Genomic DNA, 17,684 nt, shown 5'->3' on the forward strand with positions numbered 1-17,684 from the left:
AGCATAGAAGTTTCTGGTTATCAGGGAATACTGTACAGAATTATCGATGGTGCAAAGTTTGGTTTAAAATCAGGTGGCATAAGGAATACATAATCTGCAATATCCCCGATTGGGGGTAAAAGGTTGATGGGTCACAGTACAGGCATTGAGATATGAGGGTATGAAGTTCATATAGTGGCTATGTACGGGTGTGGAGTATAACGAGTAGATATAATGATGAGGATGGATTGACCCTCATTTGGTGAGATTTAATGTTCAGGGAGTTTATGGTTCCAGTAATTCTCTACAGATTTGTCACCAAGATCAAGGACTGCAGTGAAAAGACAGCAAGGCCTGTGTGCTGAACTTGTGTGTAGAAGCTGATTCACAAATATTCAGTGTAGTGTATTATATGGCGTCATCTTACATCCTTCCAAAGGGCAAAAAATCTTCTGAAACAATGAAGGCTTGGGCTCATAACCAGTGGCTGCAGAACTTTTGGATGCGCAAGTCCACATTTCTGCATCTGTGTGCAAAACTCACCAAAATAAAAGCTTCACTGACAATGGAAAAGAAAAAAAAATTGCACTATGGGAATCTGCAACAACTCATTCTTATTGGTCAATCAGTGGTCTCTCTCCTAAACCAAGGTGGACTGGATTTCTTTAATGTAAGTAGTCACAACATATTGTTAAAGCTCATTTTATGCTCAATGCTGTGTTATTATCTCTGCAGTCACAGATAATAACGGTCTTCTTGGGGAATCAGGGCACAGTATCCAGTCTGCAAGACACACCCCCCCCCCCTGAACAAAACCCCATCCCTCCCATTTTGCAACCATCCCCCAGAAGAAGCAGAGTGTGAGTGTTTTCGACCACGAACCCCATCCCTCCCGTTTTGCAACCTTCCCCAGAGGAAGCAGAGCGTGAGTGTTTTCGACCACAAACCCCATGCCTCCCGTTTTGCAACCTTCCCAGAGGAAGCAGAGTGTGAGTGTTTTTGACCACAAATCCCATCCCTCCCGTTTTGCAAGCATCCCCCCAGAGCAGTGGTTCCCAAACTTTAACAACCTGTGAACCCTTTTCACTAAAATGTCAAGTCTCGCGAACCCCCTCCTAAAAATGAATATATCTAGGGATTTTCTCCTTTACCTGAGTATAAATTACAAAAGCAGTGATCTTGGAAATATAAAATTTGTTTTTATGACATGCTTATTACACACTATTTATTATTATTATTTATCATTACAGTATTTTTATTACATTATGAAAATGGCAGCACTCTTCCAAGATCTCACTTTCATAGCTTGTATCACTTTGAATAAGCCTGTTATAAGACAAGGCTCCTATGTTTCATCAAGGAGTATGAGATGTGAAACAGCATGAAGGTATTTAAGAAGTCAACTCAAAGAATTCCTCCTACACAAGCATTCAGGTCTTGAGCAGGCCAGGCAAACAACGCATGTTACAACAAAGTTTAAACTTGTTCTTCATAATATTTTAAAAACAATACTAGCTGTGTGTTTAATTTTAAAAATAACAAAAAATATCCACCTCCCTTTCCATTTCTTATAAGGAGTCTTGACGTTTAAATCTCCTCAGTGTGATAGAGATGCTTGTTTTGATGTGCTTAGCTCTTGGAAGTCCAGGGGCTCCTGGCTGCTGGCCCTGTGCCGGGGTCCCTAGGGACAGCGCTGTCCGCCATTAGGGAATTTTTTCCCAAGAACCCCCTGTAACATTTCACGAATCCCCAGGGGTTCACAAACCCCAGTTTGGGAACCATTGCCCCAGAGGAAGCAGACCGTGAGTGTTTTCGACCGCAAACCCCATCCCTCCCGTTTTGCAACCATCCCCGAGAGGAAGCAGACCGTGAGTGTTTTCGACCACAAACCCCATCCCTCCCGTTTTGCAACCATCCCCGAGAGGAAGCAGACCGTGAGTGTTTTCGACCACAAACCCCATCCCTCCCGTTTTGCAACCATCCCTGGACCAGTGACAGGTGCATGAGCAGCCAAGTCATTGGAAATAAGCAAGGAGGAAGGAAGCCAATGGAAAAAATGAAAGGGGCCACTCTGGTCTCACCTTAGGCTCAGGGGCATGCTCCTTTCCCCCAAACCCTACCTCCCTTTTCACAAATTCAATGAAAGGGGCCACTCTGATCAGGAAGCAGATCGGGATTGTTTTTGACCACATACCCCATCCCTCCTGATTCGCAACCCCATGGACAGGCGGTAGCAAGTTTACAAACTGTTTACCAAACTGTCACGTTGCGTGGCAGAAACCGCACCCAGTTGCAAAAGGGGAGGGCTGTGTTTTGTGCTGCTACACCGGCGAGCGCTCCCTGGGGGCGGACAGCGGGGAGCCCGACGCTTGCGGGGCCCGCTTGGCAGCCGGTCCCCCAGGCAGACAGGCCCGGATTGTCTCAGGACGGCAAAGCAGCGAGTGTGCCCCGCAGTGGGTGGGGTGTCCGCTCAAGAGAGAGCGCGCTCCCCGCCCGGCCGCCAGCAGTGAATAGGTGCAGGGTGCAGCTAGGTTCCCAACCCTCTAGGACTGTCCTGCAGTCGCTAGGAATTAAAGATGGATTTTTAATTAAACATTATGTCACGTGTCAAAGCCAGTAACAGTCAGTGTAAGCAATGCGGTTTCTGCACTGGCACGGCATCGATCTAACTACATCAACAGTGACTTTTATGCCTCTCCTGAAGATGGAGTTATTAATTCAGCATACCATGGCAGTTATATCAGCGGGAGGCCCCGCCCCTTCTCTGTGGCCCTGGCCCTGGCCCTGCCCCTGCTCACTCCATCGTCCTCCCTCGCTCGCTCTCCCCCACCCTCACTCATTTTCTCCAGGCTGGGGCAGAGGTTTGGGTGCAGGAGGGGGCTCCGGTCTGGGACAGGCTCTGGGAGGGAGTTTGGGTGCAGGAGGGGGCTAGGGGTTGGGGTGTGGTGTGGGCTGTGAGAGAGAGTTTGGGTGCAGGAGGGCGTGTGGGGTGCGGGCTCTAGCCGGAAAGTGCTTACCTAGGGCAGCTCCTGGAAGTGGCAGCATGTCTCTGCAGCTCCTAGGCGCAGGCAGGGGCAGCCAGGGGGGTCTCTGCTTGCTGCCCCTGCCTGCATGCGCTGCCCCCGCAGCTTCCATTGGCTGCCATTCCCGGGCAATGGGAGCTGTGGAGTTGGTGCTCGGGACGGAGGCAGCGCACAGAGACACCCTGGCCACCCCTGCCTGTGCCACAGGGACATGCCACTGCTTCAGGGAGCCACATGGAGCCAGGGCAGATAGGGAACCTGCCTTAGCTCTGCTGCACCATCCCTGCCGACCGGACTTTTGGCCTATTAAAATCTCCCGGATTGCTTTTAATAGCAACCGGGAGATTGAGGCAGATTCCGGGAGACTCCTGGCCAGTCCGGGAGGGTTGGCAACCCTATGAGCAACATAAGTTTCACCGGCATAAACGCTTGTGTGCATAGTGCTATGTTGGCGGGAGTTGCTCTCCCACCAACATAACTACTGCTGCTTGTTTAGGTGGTTTTATTATGTTGACAGGAGAGCTCTCTCTCATTGGTATAGAGTGACTACACATTTTTCAAAAGCAAAAACAAAATAAATTATATGTTGTGTGATAACTCCCTGTCACGCCCCGTCAGGACAACTACAAGAGAGCCAAAATTTGAAAGTCTCAAAGCTCAGGCCAGAAGAAATAGAACATTAATTCTCTGGGCACATGAGCAAATTAGAAAAGCAACATACTTGTTCTTAATAATGAGACTCTGACCCTGCAAATATTTACATATGTGCTTAACTTTAATGTGCTTATCTCCAGACTGAAAGGTAGGGTATGTCTTTTCCATAAGTTGCTTCCTCTGCCAAGGTAGAGCGTCTTCAAGGTCCTGTGGAATAGCTAGCTCTATGCTGCATCCTCCCATTGTAGATTCTAGCAACAGGCTGCATGGCCAGAACATGTTGTGCTGTATTCTAGCTAGTCTTGACTGCCCAGAGCCATGAGAAGCATGAGTGTAAATTGGGCCTTGTCTACACAAGAGAGTTACACTGCAGATGAAAACTACAGATGTGATTTTAAACCGATTTAGTTAAACCAGTATAAACCCCTCTGTGGACACTTATTTCACTAAGGTTACCTTTCAGATTTTGGGATCTGTCTTCTCAATATGTATTTATAACTCACAATAGCATAAATGCATAATGTTTTACATTCTTTGGGAGCACATAAGGCCTAGAAAACAACATAAGCCAGCTGCACACTGATGAGCTTTATTGAATGGGATCCTACCTGAAATTCACCTGGTTTCTGAAAGGGAACAAGTAATTCATACAAATTAGCTTTCTTACTCCAGTCAGACCTCCTACATTTTCTTCGTTGTGTTCTTTCATGCTAAGAGCTACACAAGGGACTGGGAATTACTACAGATGTATGGCTCTTGCCTTTTGTGAGATCCAAGGGGATGGGAGAGAAGAGAATTGAGATTCTTCATTCTGTACTGTTTAAGAACCATACTTGTGAGTATATGGGCTGAGGGATTATTTTATTCATCTCTACTGGATCCTGCAGGAGCTAGGTAGGGGGATTCTTGTCCAAAGGTGAGTGCTCCCCAATGAAAACTATTTCCTTCTCTTTTCCATCACCCTCTGGATTATTAGAGGGGCGATAATCCTCAGACCCCTGCCTCTCTTCTCTCTCTTCTTGAAGTATGTGACCCTTTTCAAGAAATGTCTTCAGCTGACAGGGGTGGGGGAGGGAAGAACCTGCCTTTGGTGGGATGTTGGGGGTGCACTGAGCATGCTCATTGCAGTCCTCCATGTCATTTCCAAGAACTGATTGGGGTAGAGCCACATATTAGCATAGCAATTTTAGAGTTTGCATATATTATGGTGTTGCTCCAAAGTCAGCTTTACTTATAGTACCCCATGGTATCAGTCAGTCTTAATTACTCTGATAACACTTCTCACAGTTCTGTCTGATTGTTATCTCTGGCTAACTTAACTATTCAAACACTGAACATACCCTCTATTACCTTTCCTTTGCAAATACTGTAGATTTAATAAGCTGTATAATGACCTTGACAATCTTTTTGTTAAAAAGCTCATAAGATTTGGTCTCATTAGGCACATATAAGATTTGGTTAATATTTGGGGAAAATGGAAAAGATGATTACCTTTGACTACTGAAAAATGTTCAGAACTGGGAGGAGAATCATGGCCAGGGTGTTATCATGTACATGAAGAGTAACTCCAATGAAGTCAATGGAGTTACACTGTTGTAAAATAATGTATAATAAAGAATCAAGCCAACATGCAATTTTTTTTTAAGTGTAAAGTAATCAGGTGTCAAGATTTTGATTGACCCTTGCTGCGCTCTTCAAAGACCTTCTCTCCACCACTGCCCTGCAAGGGCAAAGTACAAGCGCGGTCACTGCAAAAAGAGACTGCTTTGTTCTTGCTCTCTCTAGGAAGCAAATCACCCAGAGGGGGATGGGAGGAGGTGGGGCCATTGCCTCCCTTCCCTGAGAAATGGCACAGAATGCCCACTGGATAGCCTCAGACTGCCTTATCTTTACACCAATTTTTTTAAAGGGGTCCAGAGGTGATCCTCACTGGTGAGCATAACTTCAGTACTAGGCAAACTGGTAGAAATTATAGCAAAAAATGGGGTTATCAGATATATAGAGATGTACATTATTTGTTGGGGAAGAGTCAACATGGCTTTTGTAAAAGGAAGTCATACCTCACCAATCTATTAGAATTCTTTCAGGGTATCAACAAGCATGTGGATAAGGGTGATCCAGTCAATATAGTGTACTTGGATTTTCAGACAGTCTTTGATAAGGTCCCTCACCAAAAGCTCTTAAGGAAACTAAGTAGTGATGGGATAACAGGGAAGTTCTCTCAATTATCAGTAATTGGTTAAAACATAGGAAACAAAGAGAAGGAATTAATGGTCAGTTTTCACAATGGGAAGGGATAAACAATGGGGAGTGATCCCCCAAGAATTGGTACTGGGACATATGCTGTTCAGCAGATTAATTAATGATTTGGAAAAGGAAGTGAACAGTGCAGTGTGAAAGTTTGCAAATGTTACAGAGTTATTTAAGATAGTTAAGTCCAAAGCTGACTGAGAAGAATTACAGGGGACCTCACAAAACTAAGTAATGGGCAGCAAAATGACAGATGAAATTCAACATTGAAAAGTGCAAAGTAATGCTGTAAAATGGGAATGCTCACCACCAGTGCCGCTTAGGGCTCAGGCAGGGGTGCAGGAGGTGGTTACTCCTTCTCACTTATAGTCCTGTCCTTCAGCTTCCCCCAGGACTTTTGGTGGGCAGTCATGTTCTGCACCTTAGGGTGCTATGCAGCTGCCTACCCCCAGAACCATTTACTAACCATGTTTCCCTTCTTCCTATGGAGTAAATTATAGAACAACAAACACAGTCTCTAACCTTCCCAATCAGTCAACCATCTCTCCTTTGTAGGTCGTATAAGGTCTGTTTATCCAGGTCTCGGACTACGAGAACTCCTGGGACAGTACTTGCTCAGAGCAGAGATCTACTTCCTTCCACTGCTTGCTCTCCTCTGCTTCCCCTTTTAAGCACCATCTCCAACTTGTGCAGGCTTTGCAGGTGTGGCTTGTTGGGGGCATCTGGGCCCAGTATTGCTCCTTAACTCCTTGTTCTCTAGTGTGGAGTTTGTCCACCCAATCACAAACGCATACCGGAAAATATAATCCCAACTACACACATATAATGATGGGTTTTAAATGAGCTGTCACCTCTCAAGAAAGAGACCTTGAAGTTATTGTGCATAGTTCTCTGAAAACTTCAGCTCAATGTGTAGCTGTGGTCAAAAAGGCTAACAGTATGTTAAGAACTATTAAGAAAGGGATAGAAAATAAGGCAGATAATATAATTCCAGTATATAAAGCCATGGTTCACCTGCACCTTGACTACTGTGTCCAGTTCTGGTCACCCTATCTCAAAAAGGATATTGCGGAACTGGAAAAGGTTCACAGAAGGCAATAGAGGATCAAGGATAGGAATGGCTTCTATTCAAGGAGAGACTAAAAAGATTAGGGCTGTTCATCTTAAAAAAGAGACTATTGGGGGGGCATAATAGAAATCTATAAAATCATGAATGGTGTGGAAAAAGTGAATAGAGAAGTGTTATTCGCCCTTTCCCACAATACAAAAGCCAGGGGGTCACCCAATGAATTAATAGGCATCACGTTCAATACAAACAAGAAGAAATACTTTTTCACATAATGCACAATTAACTTGTGGAACTCATTGTCATGGGATGTTGTAATGGCCAGAAGTATAACTGGGTTAAAAAAGAACTAGATACTTTTATGGAGGATAGGTCCTTCAACAGCTATTAGCGAAGATGGTTAGGGATGTAACCCCATGCTAAGGGCAATTCTGAACTGCCAGAAGCCAGGAGGGGAAGATAGAGTGGATTTCTCTTACAGTAGATGCATGACATATTTTTCTCAAATTTGGCGTGAAAATCTACCAGACCTGTGGATTGGCAGGTAAATCCATCATCTGCTGAGGTAACTGAAATCTGCATATCTTTAAATAAGAATTCAGATGAACTTTCACTAAAATGGGTATATAATTAATGAGTAAACCTACATCTTTTAAAATAGTTGGAAGAATAAAAAAAAAGAATAGAGGCTCTATTCTGAAGTCATAAACTTTCTTTTCAATAAACTGGATACTCTATGTGTGTACTTCACTACACATAGCGTGAAACTCACCCAGATGAGGACCAGCACAATGCCTATGCACTGCTTAAGACTCACTTAAAGGTGCATAGGTACTGTTCTGGTCCTCTGCATGGAGTGAATATAATGAATAATACCTAAGCTACAAATGGACTGCCACATGTCTAATGATTATACCAAAGCCTGAAATACTATTGGGGATAATGTTTCAGCATAATAAAGTGAAGGATAGAATGTACATCATGTCCAATAAATAAAGCTATCAAGATGTCAGCAAGTATATAATATTGCCTGTTTCTTCCATATTCAACAGTCTATGAGATGAGATATTAGTAATGACAATGTTCAAATTTGTAATATGTGAGCTAGAGTTACTCTAAAATTAATGTAACCTATAGATATCTGCAAAAATCCCAGTACCCCCCAATTATGTGATTAAATCTTTAACAAACTACATCTATTTGTTTTCTGTCATGGAGGGAAGAATCATACATGTGGACATTATTTTACTGGATACCTCAATCCAGTAAGAGACTTTTAAAAATAGCTGCCTGTAGCAACTAATCTGATTCAGAAGCAACACAGTATAACTAGCAAATGTATAAGAGAAATTTACAACAGAAAAAAATGTATATTATGCTTAGAAAAAAAGAGGTTCTGGGTAATAAAATGTTAACCCTCATAAGATAGAATCCATCTGAAAGAACACAAAAAATGCCTAGGAATAATTTATAACACAGGATCTATTCTGATACTGATTTTTATGCAGAACTTCCTACTGTGGGTTAAATTTACCAGTCATGCTATTAATAAATAATAATCTGTTAGATTAGCTACATCACCTTCAATGGTTTTACAACTTTATAAACATCACTTTAACTTGAAAGATTTTAAAAATATATCATTTAGCTTTCATTTTTTAAAAAAATTTCATTGTCACTGTTGCTTTTTACCTAACATGTGTGTTTAAAGAAGAGATTTCCCTTCACAATTTACTTTTTCCTTCTACTCAGTTCGGAAGTCAAGTTATGCAGCTGAAATTGTGATATATTTACTTCTACAGTAACAGACTGAGATCCTCATAAACCCAAGAGTATGGTTTTGTTGGATTATCAAGCAGAGAGGGAATGTGATCTGTAAAGACTAAAATTCTCATTTTGAAATCCTCACTTAGGCATGAGTCCTACTGAAGTCATATGAGTCGTGTCTGGCTCAAGGCCTGAGTCAGGATTGCAGGTTTTGGCCCTATAGCTAATAATAGTCATGGGGAATATATCTTTTTCTTTTAATATAGAACGTTCTCTTTTTTCAAGTTTCCCCAGGTGTGAAAGTCACCTTTCAACACTGTACAGAAAACATTTCAAGATTTAATTTTTGACACCATATAATGTATTTTTCTTATAAATTAATTTGAATTAACTGTGAGATAAATTAGCCTATATGATGTGTCTGTTATAGCAACTAAGATTTAAAGTTCAGAGCTGAATTGACCTTAAATAGCACACATACTCAACATTTATAATTAAAGAATATTAAGCATTTAATTTTATAAAACTAACCGCTAGTTGATTGCAAGCAATTATAGGTACACAATGTATTTTAGGAATGCAAAGTTAATACAGTTACTTTTATTGTAGTGTATAATTTGAGGTAGAAATAAATTCTAGAAATGTATGCAATATGTTACTGCAATGTGTTGTTCCTTATATCACAAAATTCATTGGAGTGTTAAATTCTACATAACTCTTGAAGCTTCATTATTTACATTTGTCACTGATTCCAGATTTTCAGATTTTGGATTGGGTTTTTTGATTACCACACAGATTAAGATTTTAGGTAGCATTAACATAAAGTTTTAAATTAGTGCATATTTGTCCTGACAAACATTCAGTTAAAGTTGACTTTCTATATTTTTAATTTGCGCATTTTTCTGTTTTACATGTGGGTACCAATCCATGTAAAATGTATGGCCTACATCAAGCCTTCAGGGTTTTTGTTTTTTTTAGCAGAAATCCCCAATGACATAGTGATAGCACTATCTGGCCCTGTTCTACCACTTGAAAGTCCTATGGCCTGATCCTGCTAGCAATTAAGTCAATAGAGAAACTTTATCTACTTCAACAGTTTTGTCTTCAGGAACCAGCCAAAACAGCACATGCCATTTTACTATGAGCTTGATCCTGCAACACCAAAGTCAATGGGAGTTTTGCCATTGACTTCACTGGAAGCAAGATCAGGCCCCAAGTATATTATACCAAATGAAATAATGTGTCCCACCCACTCTGAGTAATATATCTGATTAGTAGCCACAAATATAAGAACGGCAGCTAACTAAAGACCAATTTAATTATAAAAAAGTAAACTTATAAAAATGAACAGTTACAAATAGCAAGGCTTTTGATTAGCTAGATACAGATCAAATCCATGCTGTAATTCAATTAGAATACAGTTTTATCTATAATGATCTAGTTTAGAAACTGCCACTCTGCTGCATCAGTGATCATCAGGCTATTTATGTTAGCCTGGTTTAGTATAATAGGCTAAATGCATTGGAATGGAACACTGTCACAGATAGGAGCCCTTCTCTGCATTTCTTACAGACCAAACTCCTGCTATAAAACAACAACAATGTTAATTCATCTCATATTTGTGCTTCACTTTGGTCTTGCCATTTTTTAGCAGCAAAAGGCCATTGTACTGTGGCAACATCAAAGTCCTTTATATTATTTCTTGAGTGGAGCTTTCCACTGTAAAACTTTACGTCCTTTCTCCCTATTGCTATCAACAACAGCACTGTCCGTTTCCTTTGCAAATAGAATTGAATTGTACATGGAATTGAATGATTTTTTAAAAATTGGTCATTTCCCTGTTTTGTGAAACAAATTCCTATTTAAACCAGTGCTAAATTTGAGGCTTTCTATGTCTGGTTGAGTTAATTGTACTAACCACTTAATATGACTTAATTCCAAAGAAAGGAAGGATGAGAAGAAGCCATTTCATACCAGAAAATCTTTTAAAATTGAAAATCATTACATAGATAACATATTCAGGGCCTGATCTTGTCTCGGTGAAAGTGTAACCTGAGTGAGGACCTCTGGATCTGGACCCTCTGTATGCCTATCATTTTCCCTGTTATTGTTGCTTTCTTCTTTACAATATAAATAATGTCATTAAGTAGTATCAGCAGCCTACAGTTATATCTAAATGTATATTTAGCAACAGAATTTCATTCATTCATTAAAACTAAACTATTTCTGTCATATAAGATATTATAGAGTAGATATGCAAGAATCTTTAATAGCCAATAGCTCATTATATCTAGTTAATTTAATACTTTAACCCTGAAATTATTGCTGCAGAAATTAGTTTAGGATCATACAAATGAATATATTCTCCTATAGATGTAATATGCAGTTTCAGAGAATTACAAACTAGACAGGAACTCCTAAGTGTTTCAGATGTTAAGGTTCACTGGAGTACTTTTGAAATCTTTTCATAGAGAGATCAAATCTTAACAAATATATAACACCATCAATTTTACATTTACTATCATTAAACATTATAAATATCTTTACAATTGCTAACTCCAACACTTGATTAAAAGCTGTCTGGCAACCAATATCTGTATTTATAATTAAGGTTGTCCCAGAACTTCTATTACAATACCCACTTCGCAGGTCTATTTGAGCCTGAAATTTGACATGTAATATTCAACCTAAAAACAAATTTTGACCAATTTGTTAAAGAACCTTTGACTATTTTATTTATAATTAATGGAGGTTTATGTTTATATCCAGTAGAGAATTGTTAATATATTAGTCCCTATTTTTAAAAGTGAAATTTAGCAAGTGATTAGTCAAAGATCCTGATGGGTTTGATTTTTTTTATAATGACTTTAATTTTTTTATTAGCAAACTGCCTAATGTAAAATACAGTAACTATGGTACTTTTAAAAGACATTTGGCAACAGTATACAGTGCCTAAATACATACATACATGACTGATAATGCCTCAACTGGAGCTGTATTAGTTTATTGGTAAATACCAGTTTTCAAATGTATAACTGTGTGTAAAAAAATCCCTTGATCTTGACTTACTCAAGTTACTTGACAGTCATTTTGGCCTCTTGGATAGAAGAGGGAGCATTGTATATACCCTACCCCTAAAATAGTGCAATGGTTAAACAAAAAGAAAATTAAAATATCAAAAGTATTTTTAATCGTGCTGTGACATAGCCCAACAAAAGGCAGGAAATGGCTAGTTAAAGCTGACCACAATATCATGCTGTCATGCATTTCTTTTCATATAAGAAGGGTGTATTAACTGTGACTATTCCCACCTTTACTCGGATTCAGAATATAGTTTGTACCATCGGCTCTGTGAAGTTTTAATTATTTTTTCATCTTTTGTTCCCCCTTTATGCCTATGGCTTGGTTTTACCAGAACTAGTGAACGCAGCATCAGCCCAAAGGACCCCATGTTTTAGATCATTTACAAAGTTCTCAATTGGTATTCCTAAATCAATGTGAATTCATACTCTGTTGTTAAAGTTTAATGTTAAACATTGCTAAACTTTGGACTAACATCCGTATTATAGATAAAGTGCACTCAGCGGAAGTTAGTCTTTCTTCTATTACTGTAGAATACCACGGAATACTATGAAAACTTTGTCTTGTTTTGGCAAAGATATCTGGGAGCATGAAATGTGGAGAACAGATTGTGGCTTAAGCTATTGCAACAGTTGGGTGTTTACCAAATAAATGTGGCCGATGCATTTGTTCAGACTAAATAAACGATAAAATAGTTTTTCAAACTGCGGCGTTTTGTAAAGCCTTCAGAAGGAAGAAAAGATCAAATGAAACCGACTCAGTGGGATCTTCCCAATGTGACCCCAGTGTTAATGTATTTATTTTCACGCTGCAGTTTCAGGTCGCTTTACAGAAACATCTCATGCTGGAGCCCCCGCGTGGAGCCAAGGACAAGAAAAACACTTTTATTCAAACAAAGCTATTAAATAACCTGTACACAAAAGTTCAGTCTCTTCCCCTGAAAGAAATGAGGACCCAAGAGCCAGGTCCCCAGACTAACGCTGCTGCTCCTATTTACTGTCTTAGAGCAGACCATTGTAAGTAACCCCGTTTCCAAAGTGGGGGAGTGACCCTGTGGCCCAGCCTGCGTCCAGAGCTCCCCCTGGAAGGGAGCGGGACAGCGAGCTGGAAACAGCTGGCACTTCACTCCCACTGAGAAGCAGCCAGAAAGATCCTGATGCCAGTAGCAAGGCGTAAAGGAGTCGCGTATTTCCCGCATCTTTGCCCTGGAGCCAGAGAAGGGGACTTGTCCAAGGGCTTCTTCAGGACAATGGGACGTATATAGGGCAGTGCCGCCGGGGGGCCCTGTAAGCCTCCAGGGCAGGGCTCCAGTTCCCAGAGCCGCACCGGGGTGCAGACCTTAGGCCATCCCGGGCCGGGAGCAGGTCCTCGGTCGCCCTCACAGGGCTAGAGCACCTCCTGGGAGAAGACAGCAAAACCAGAGCTCTCCCCGAACAGGGCTCCAGGGCCAAGGATGCAGGCGCGGCTCCCGCCCCTCCCAGGGCTGCGCGGCCCGCATCGCAGGTCCTCCAGTCTCCCGGGACAGGGCTCCGGGAGCGGGGGCCCCTCAGGCGGGGCGGTAGGTCCCCAATATCTCCGGCCGGGCGGCGGGCCCGGGTCACAGGCCCCGCGTGTCCTCCCGCTTCACGCCGTCGCCCGCGGCTTTGAGCTTCTTGTTCTGGTGGGTCTTCACGTGCTTGGCCAGGTGGTCGCTGCGCATGAAGCGCTTGCCGCACTCGGGGCAGGCGAAGCGCTTCTCGCCCGTGTGAGTCCGCAGGTGCCGCTGCAGCTCGTCCGAGCGCGTGAAGCTCTTGCCGCAGAAGAGCCAGTTGCAGACGAAGGGCCGCTCGCCCGTGTGCCAGCGCAGATGCGCCTTCAGGTGCGAGGTCTTGCCGTAGACCTTGCCGCAGCCCGGGATGTGGCAGATGTGCTGCTTCTTCCGGCCCGGCTCCGCCTCCGGGGCGCTTCCCGCCGCCGCCTGGCAGTTGGGGCAGCGGCAGCGGCGGCAGCGCCGGGCCGTGGCCGCCAGGGGTGACTTGGTCTGCAGCAGGGCGGCGATCTGCGTCTGGTACTGGGCCAGGTCCGAGGGGCCCAGCACCAGGCTCCTCGGCAGGGCGGCGGCAGGGAAGCGGTGGCTGCAGCCGCCAGGCGCCCCCGCCTGCTGGAGGCTCCACCAGGGGATGTCCTCGGGGGCCGGGTTGGGGGAGAGCTGCCTGCAGGGCTGCGGCGGGGGCAGCAGGTTGGAGTAGCCGGGAGGCAGGGCGGCCTGGGCGGCGTAGGGGACGTAGGCCGGGGGGCAGCTGGAGGGTAAGGCGGCCATGGAGGAAGGGAGCATCTTGACTGGGGAGAACTCATAGGGGTAGGAAGGGTCAGCCGGGGGGGTGAGGGGCAGCTCGTGAGCGCCCCCGAAGGAAGGCTGCAGGTGGCTCTTCTGGGGGGTGAGCCCCAGGCTGGGATGCGGAGGGGGGAGCCCCCCGGGGGAATGGGCTGGCATCTCGCTACTCCACGGGTGGAAGATCCTGGATGGGGATCCCAGAGCTGGGTCGTAGGAGACCTGCAGGAAATCCGAAGGGGCGGTGCCCGGCTGTCCGATCCGGCTACAGGTGGCGGCCAAGAGCGCCAGGGGCGAGTGCTTCGCCAAGTCTGGAGAGGCGCTGGGGGTGCGATCCTGCATGTGGGGGAGGGAGGAGAAAGACCAGGTCACTAACCGCTCCCAGAGCATTTGCTGCCGCTGCCTACCCCGCGATCATCTCCCCTTTCCACCCACCGCTGACGCTGAAGCTCAAGGAACAGGAAAGTTTCTGTGTGTTCTCCAGGGAACCAGAGAGCTCTGATCGCTCATCACATGGGCAGAAACTTTCCCCAAACAATACTGAGCTGTCTGTAAAAAGAAGCCTGAGTCAGCAGCAAGGCAGGCCACAACAAGCGTCTCTCCCGCTCTCTAAACACACGCCCGCTCTGTGCTGTGTGATCTTCCAAGTAACTCTAGGTCCCGCATGCAAAAGTGAATGTCCACCACTCAACCCCCCGACACTGCTCCGTAGCCCGGGGGTGATTGTTTACAGCGCCCGTTGCAAGCGAATGGTTTGAGCCCCCAAGATCTTCTTCATCTAGTGGCCAGCCGGACTCTAAACGGAGCGGGGAGTTATTAATCCGAAGAGATTTCTTTAGCTTACTTGAGACCTGTCCTTTCAACTGGAGCAAGCCTCTTACGGGTAGGGGCTGACACTGCCTTCGCGATCCCCAGATCAAAGTAGCCTGGCTGCTCCCTGCTTTAGCGTTACTTGGAGCGCTGTCTCCCCCCTAACTTCAAACTTATGTTCGTCTTTGTCAGAGTGTGAGACACACGGCGATCCTCCCCCTCCCCCCACCCCAGCTGGGCTCTCTCTGGGAGGCGCCGGTACTGACCTGGAGGAAAGCCTGCAGGGAGTCGTTCCGGAGGACGGCCACTGCGGCCATGGTTACTGCTCCCGGAGCCAGGGGAGGACACCGGAGCAGTGCCGAGGCATGGAGACGCCAAGGGGAAGACGAGGAGCTGCCCAGCTTCCTTCTCTCTCCTTCCCTCTGATCTCTTTGCTCTGCGTCCGGCCCACCCCCCCGCGCGCTGCGAGATCTGCGCGGACTGTCTGACTGCACCAGGATCACCTCCAAGAATTTGATAAGGACTTTGCCGGGCCGCCAGCCAGTCAGAGGGAAGATTTATGGCTTTGAAGTTTGCCGCTACCCAATCATCAAAGAATAGCGGCTCTTTCAGAAGCGAAAGCAAATCCTTTGAATCCACAAAGCTCCTATGGTGTGTTTGTTGGTCTGGATAAAAGAACTGATTATTAGGGGGGATGGGAAGGGAGGAGATAAAGGCGGGACAATTAATGAAGTAATCACTATGTGGGAAATGTATATACACAAATAATTGGATTTTCTTGATCAAAGGGCCCCTTACCGCCTGGGGAGACCCACGCATTGGATGCTCAAGACACTGGATCCCCCCACCCTTGCTGGTTTTTTTTTTTTTTTTTTTTTTTGCAATTAAGGATTTGTAGCAGAGCCCTAAAGTGACAATGTGTCTTTGTTATCCCCAGAGAAATCTGCCTACGGATTCCGCTGTTAGAGTTTGATGACTCAAAGTAACAATACAAACACAGCAAGTTCACCTGAGCGGGGTTGGTAGATCGCAGCTGGAAAACTTCCCTACAGTTTTTTTCTCTCTCTCCTGAAGCTGAGAAAAGCGAACTCCATAAACGCACACTTTTTTTCGCTCTGCTCTTCCTGAAACCAGCACCAATCTGTGCTCCCTGTGTTTTCTGTAATTACTGTGGCGCTGGGCTCAAGCCAGAGGTCGATGTAGTAGAGTTAAAATGGGTTCTTTGGTCACGTGCAATCGGTATTAAAACTTAAAGCCTGCGAAAATAACAGAGAAAGTGTCATTTTCCTGGGGGTAGGAGGGTGATATAAAGGTGTGTAAAAGACGTGACTTTTTTAAACGTGAAGGTGAGCGTCTCTCTTGGTAGCGCTTTGTGTGTGTTTGTGTGTAAAATGCCTCCCAGTCTGGCTGGCTCCGTTAAACTGTTGGACCTATAGTACGGGTGGCAACACTGGGAAACTGGAAACTATTACTCAGATCTCCGCTTAAGCCGCTTGTTGACCTCCTGCAGTTGGCCGCAGCGTCACTGAATCTGTTCCTCCCAGCTCTGGGGCTCCGTCTGTGTTTTAAAATCGAACTGGCTTTGGCCCACGTGGACGAGAAAACTTTCCGTAGCAAACACGCCAGTGGTTTCTGAGCCTCTCCCGGCCCGGCGTTCGGATCTCAGCCGTACCCCACCGCCTCTCCCAGCTGCGCGCTTGCTGCAGGGAGAGCGCGAGGTGAAGCCGAGCGCCGCGCGCTCTCCGTTCGGTGTATGCGAGAGTCACGCTCGCGCTCCTTCTCCTCCGGCTCTGCCCCGTGCTTTGGCACTACGGTGCAATCCCTTCGCCGCCGGCAGAAGTAGCCCGGCTGATGCGATCTCATCCCCGGGATACACAGCGGCCGATCCGGACACGTGACAGACAAAGACATGCATGAATATCTTGGCCAAACTTTAGAGCAGATAGTGCCCTGCCCCTCCTTTCGCTCACATTTCTGTAACTGTTTCTCCAGGTAACTCGATCCTCCCAGTAGCCGTCGGGTTCAATTGTATTCACGTTGCCAAGGAAGCCTTTTTAAACGGCAGCACACAGAGATCTTTATCTGGCTTTCCTGTAGAAACAATCACTGGCCTCTCAACGACTTCCAAGCGTGGTAGGGCTTGAATTAGATCGGTTTCTTTGAAGGGATTAAAGTGCCAAGTCCTCTCCCACGGCTCCATATTGAGTCCTGGGGAGAAGTATGGGCTCCCGCTGCTCCCCCCCTCCGTAACACTGACCCCCTAAGGCATGAGTCACTTGAGGCTCTTCCCTGTGACTTGTAAATGCTTCATCAGATCGATACTATGGAAATGAGCACAACACTCCCAAGCCTTTAAATCGATTCAGCCCCATTGCTGATGTTCAAGACTTCTCTGCCATGTATAACCTAGAGATAAAGAGGCGTCCAACTTGGTGAATTATTCGGGGAAGCTGACATCTGGGTCTGTTTTTATGTTTGAAATGTAGAGTATGGTTTTAGGGCGGTCATTTCTTGTTGTCCTCACTTGATAGTAGAGGGCGAGGAGGAGCTGGTAATTACTGGTCTCCAGCACCCATGGTTAGGATGGTAACAGCTGTGACAAACAATCGAAGAGCGCCGTAAAGTGGGACACATGAGTTCCAAAGCAAACTTAAAACCAAATGCTGGCCGTGCCTTGCGTGTGATCTCTCCTCCCGGAGAGTTGCGAAATGTTTACATCTGATTGAAAACATACGAGTGAATG

The 17,684-nt window shown here is 44.9% G+C and overlaps 1 protein-coding gene across 1 annotated transcript; it reads right to left on the reverse strand.

The window, feature by feature from the left end:
- Positions 1-9,226: 9,226 nt before the first annotated feature.
- SP5 (Sp5 transcription factor) lies at positions 9,227-15,491 on the reverse strand. Its single transcript, XM_054044832.1, has 2 exons — positions 15,208-15,491; positions 9,227-14,467 (listed from the first exon to the last, which is right to left on the reverse strand). Exons 1-2 carry the CDS (start codon positions 15,256-15,258, stop codon positions 13,418-13,420), a joined length of 1,101 nt encoding a protein of 366 aa, XP_053900807.1. The 5' UTR covers positions 15,259-15,491; the 3' UTR covers positions 9,227-13,417.
- Between the last annotated feature and the right edge of the window lie 2,193 nt (positions 15,492-17,684).

The sequence above is a fragment of the Malaclemys terrapin genome, chromosome 11 (assembly GCF_027887155.1).
Source record: "Malaclemys terrapin pileata isolate rMalTer1 chromosome 11, rMalTer1.hap1, whole genome shotgun sequence".
NCBI lineage: Eukaryota > Metazoa > Chordata > Testudines > Emydidae > Malaclemys > Malaclemys terrapin.

Coding starts and splice junctions, on each gene's coding strand:
- SP5 (XM_054044832.1), bottom strand. CDS start 15,258: ATGGCCGCAGTGGCCGTCCTCCGGAACGACTCCCTGCAGGCTTTCCTC. Junction 14,468..15,207: donor CCCTGCAGGCTTTCCTCCAG/GTCAGTACCGGC, acceptor CCCCACATGCAG/GATCGCACCCCCAGCGCCTC.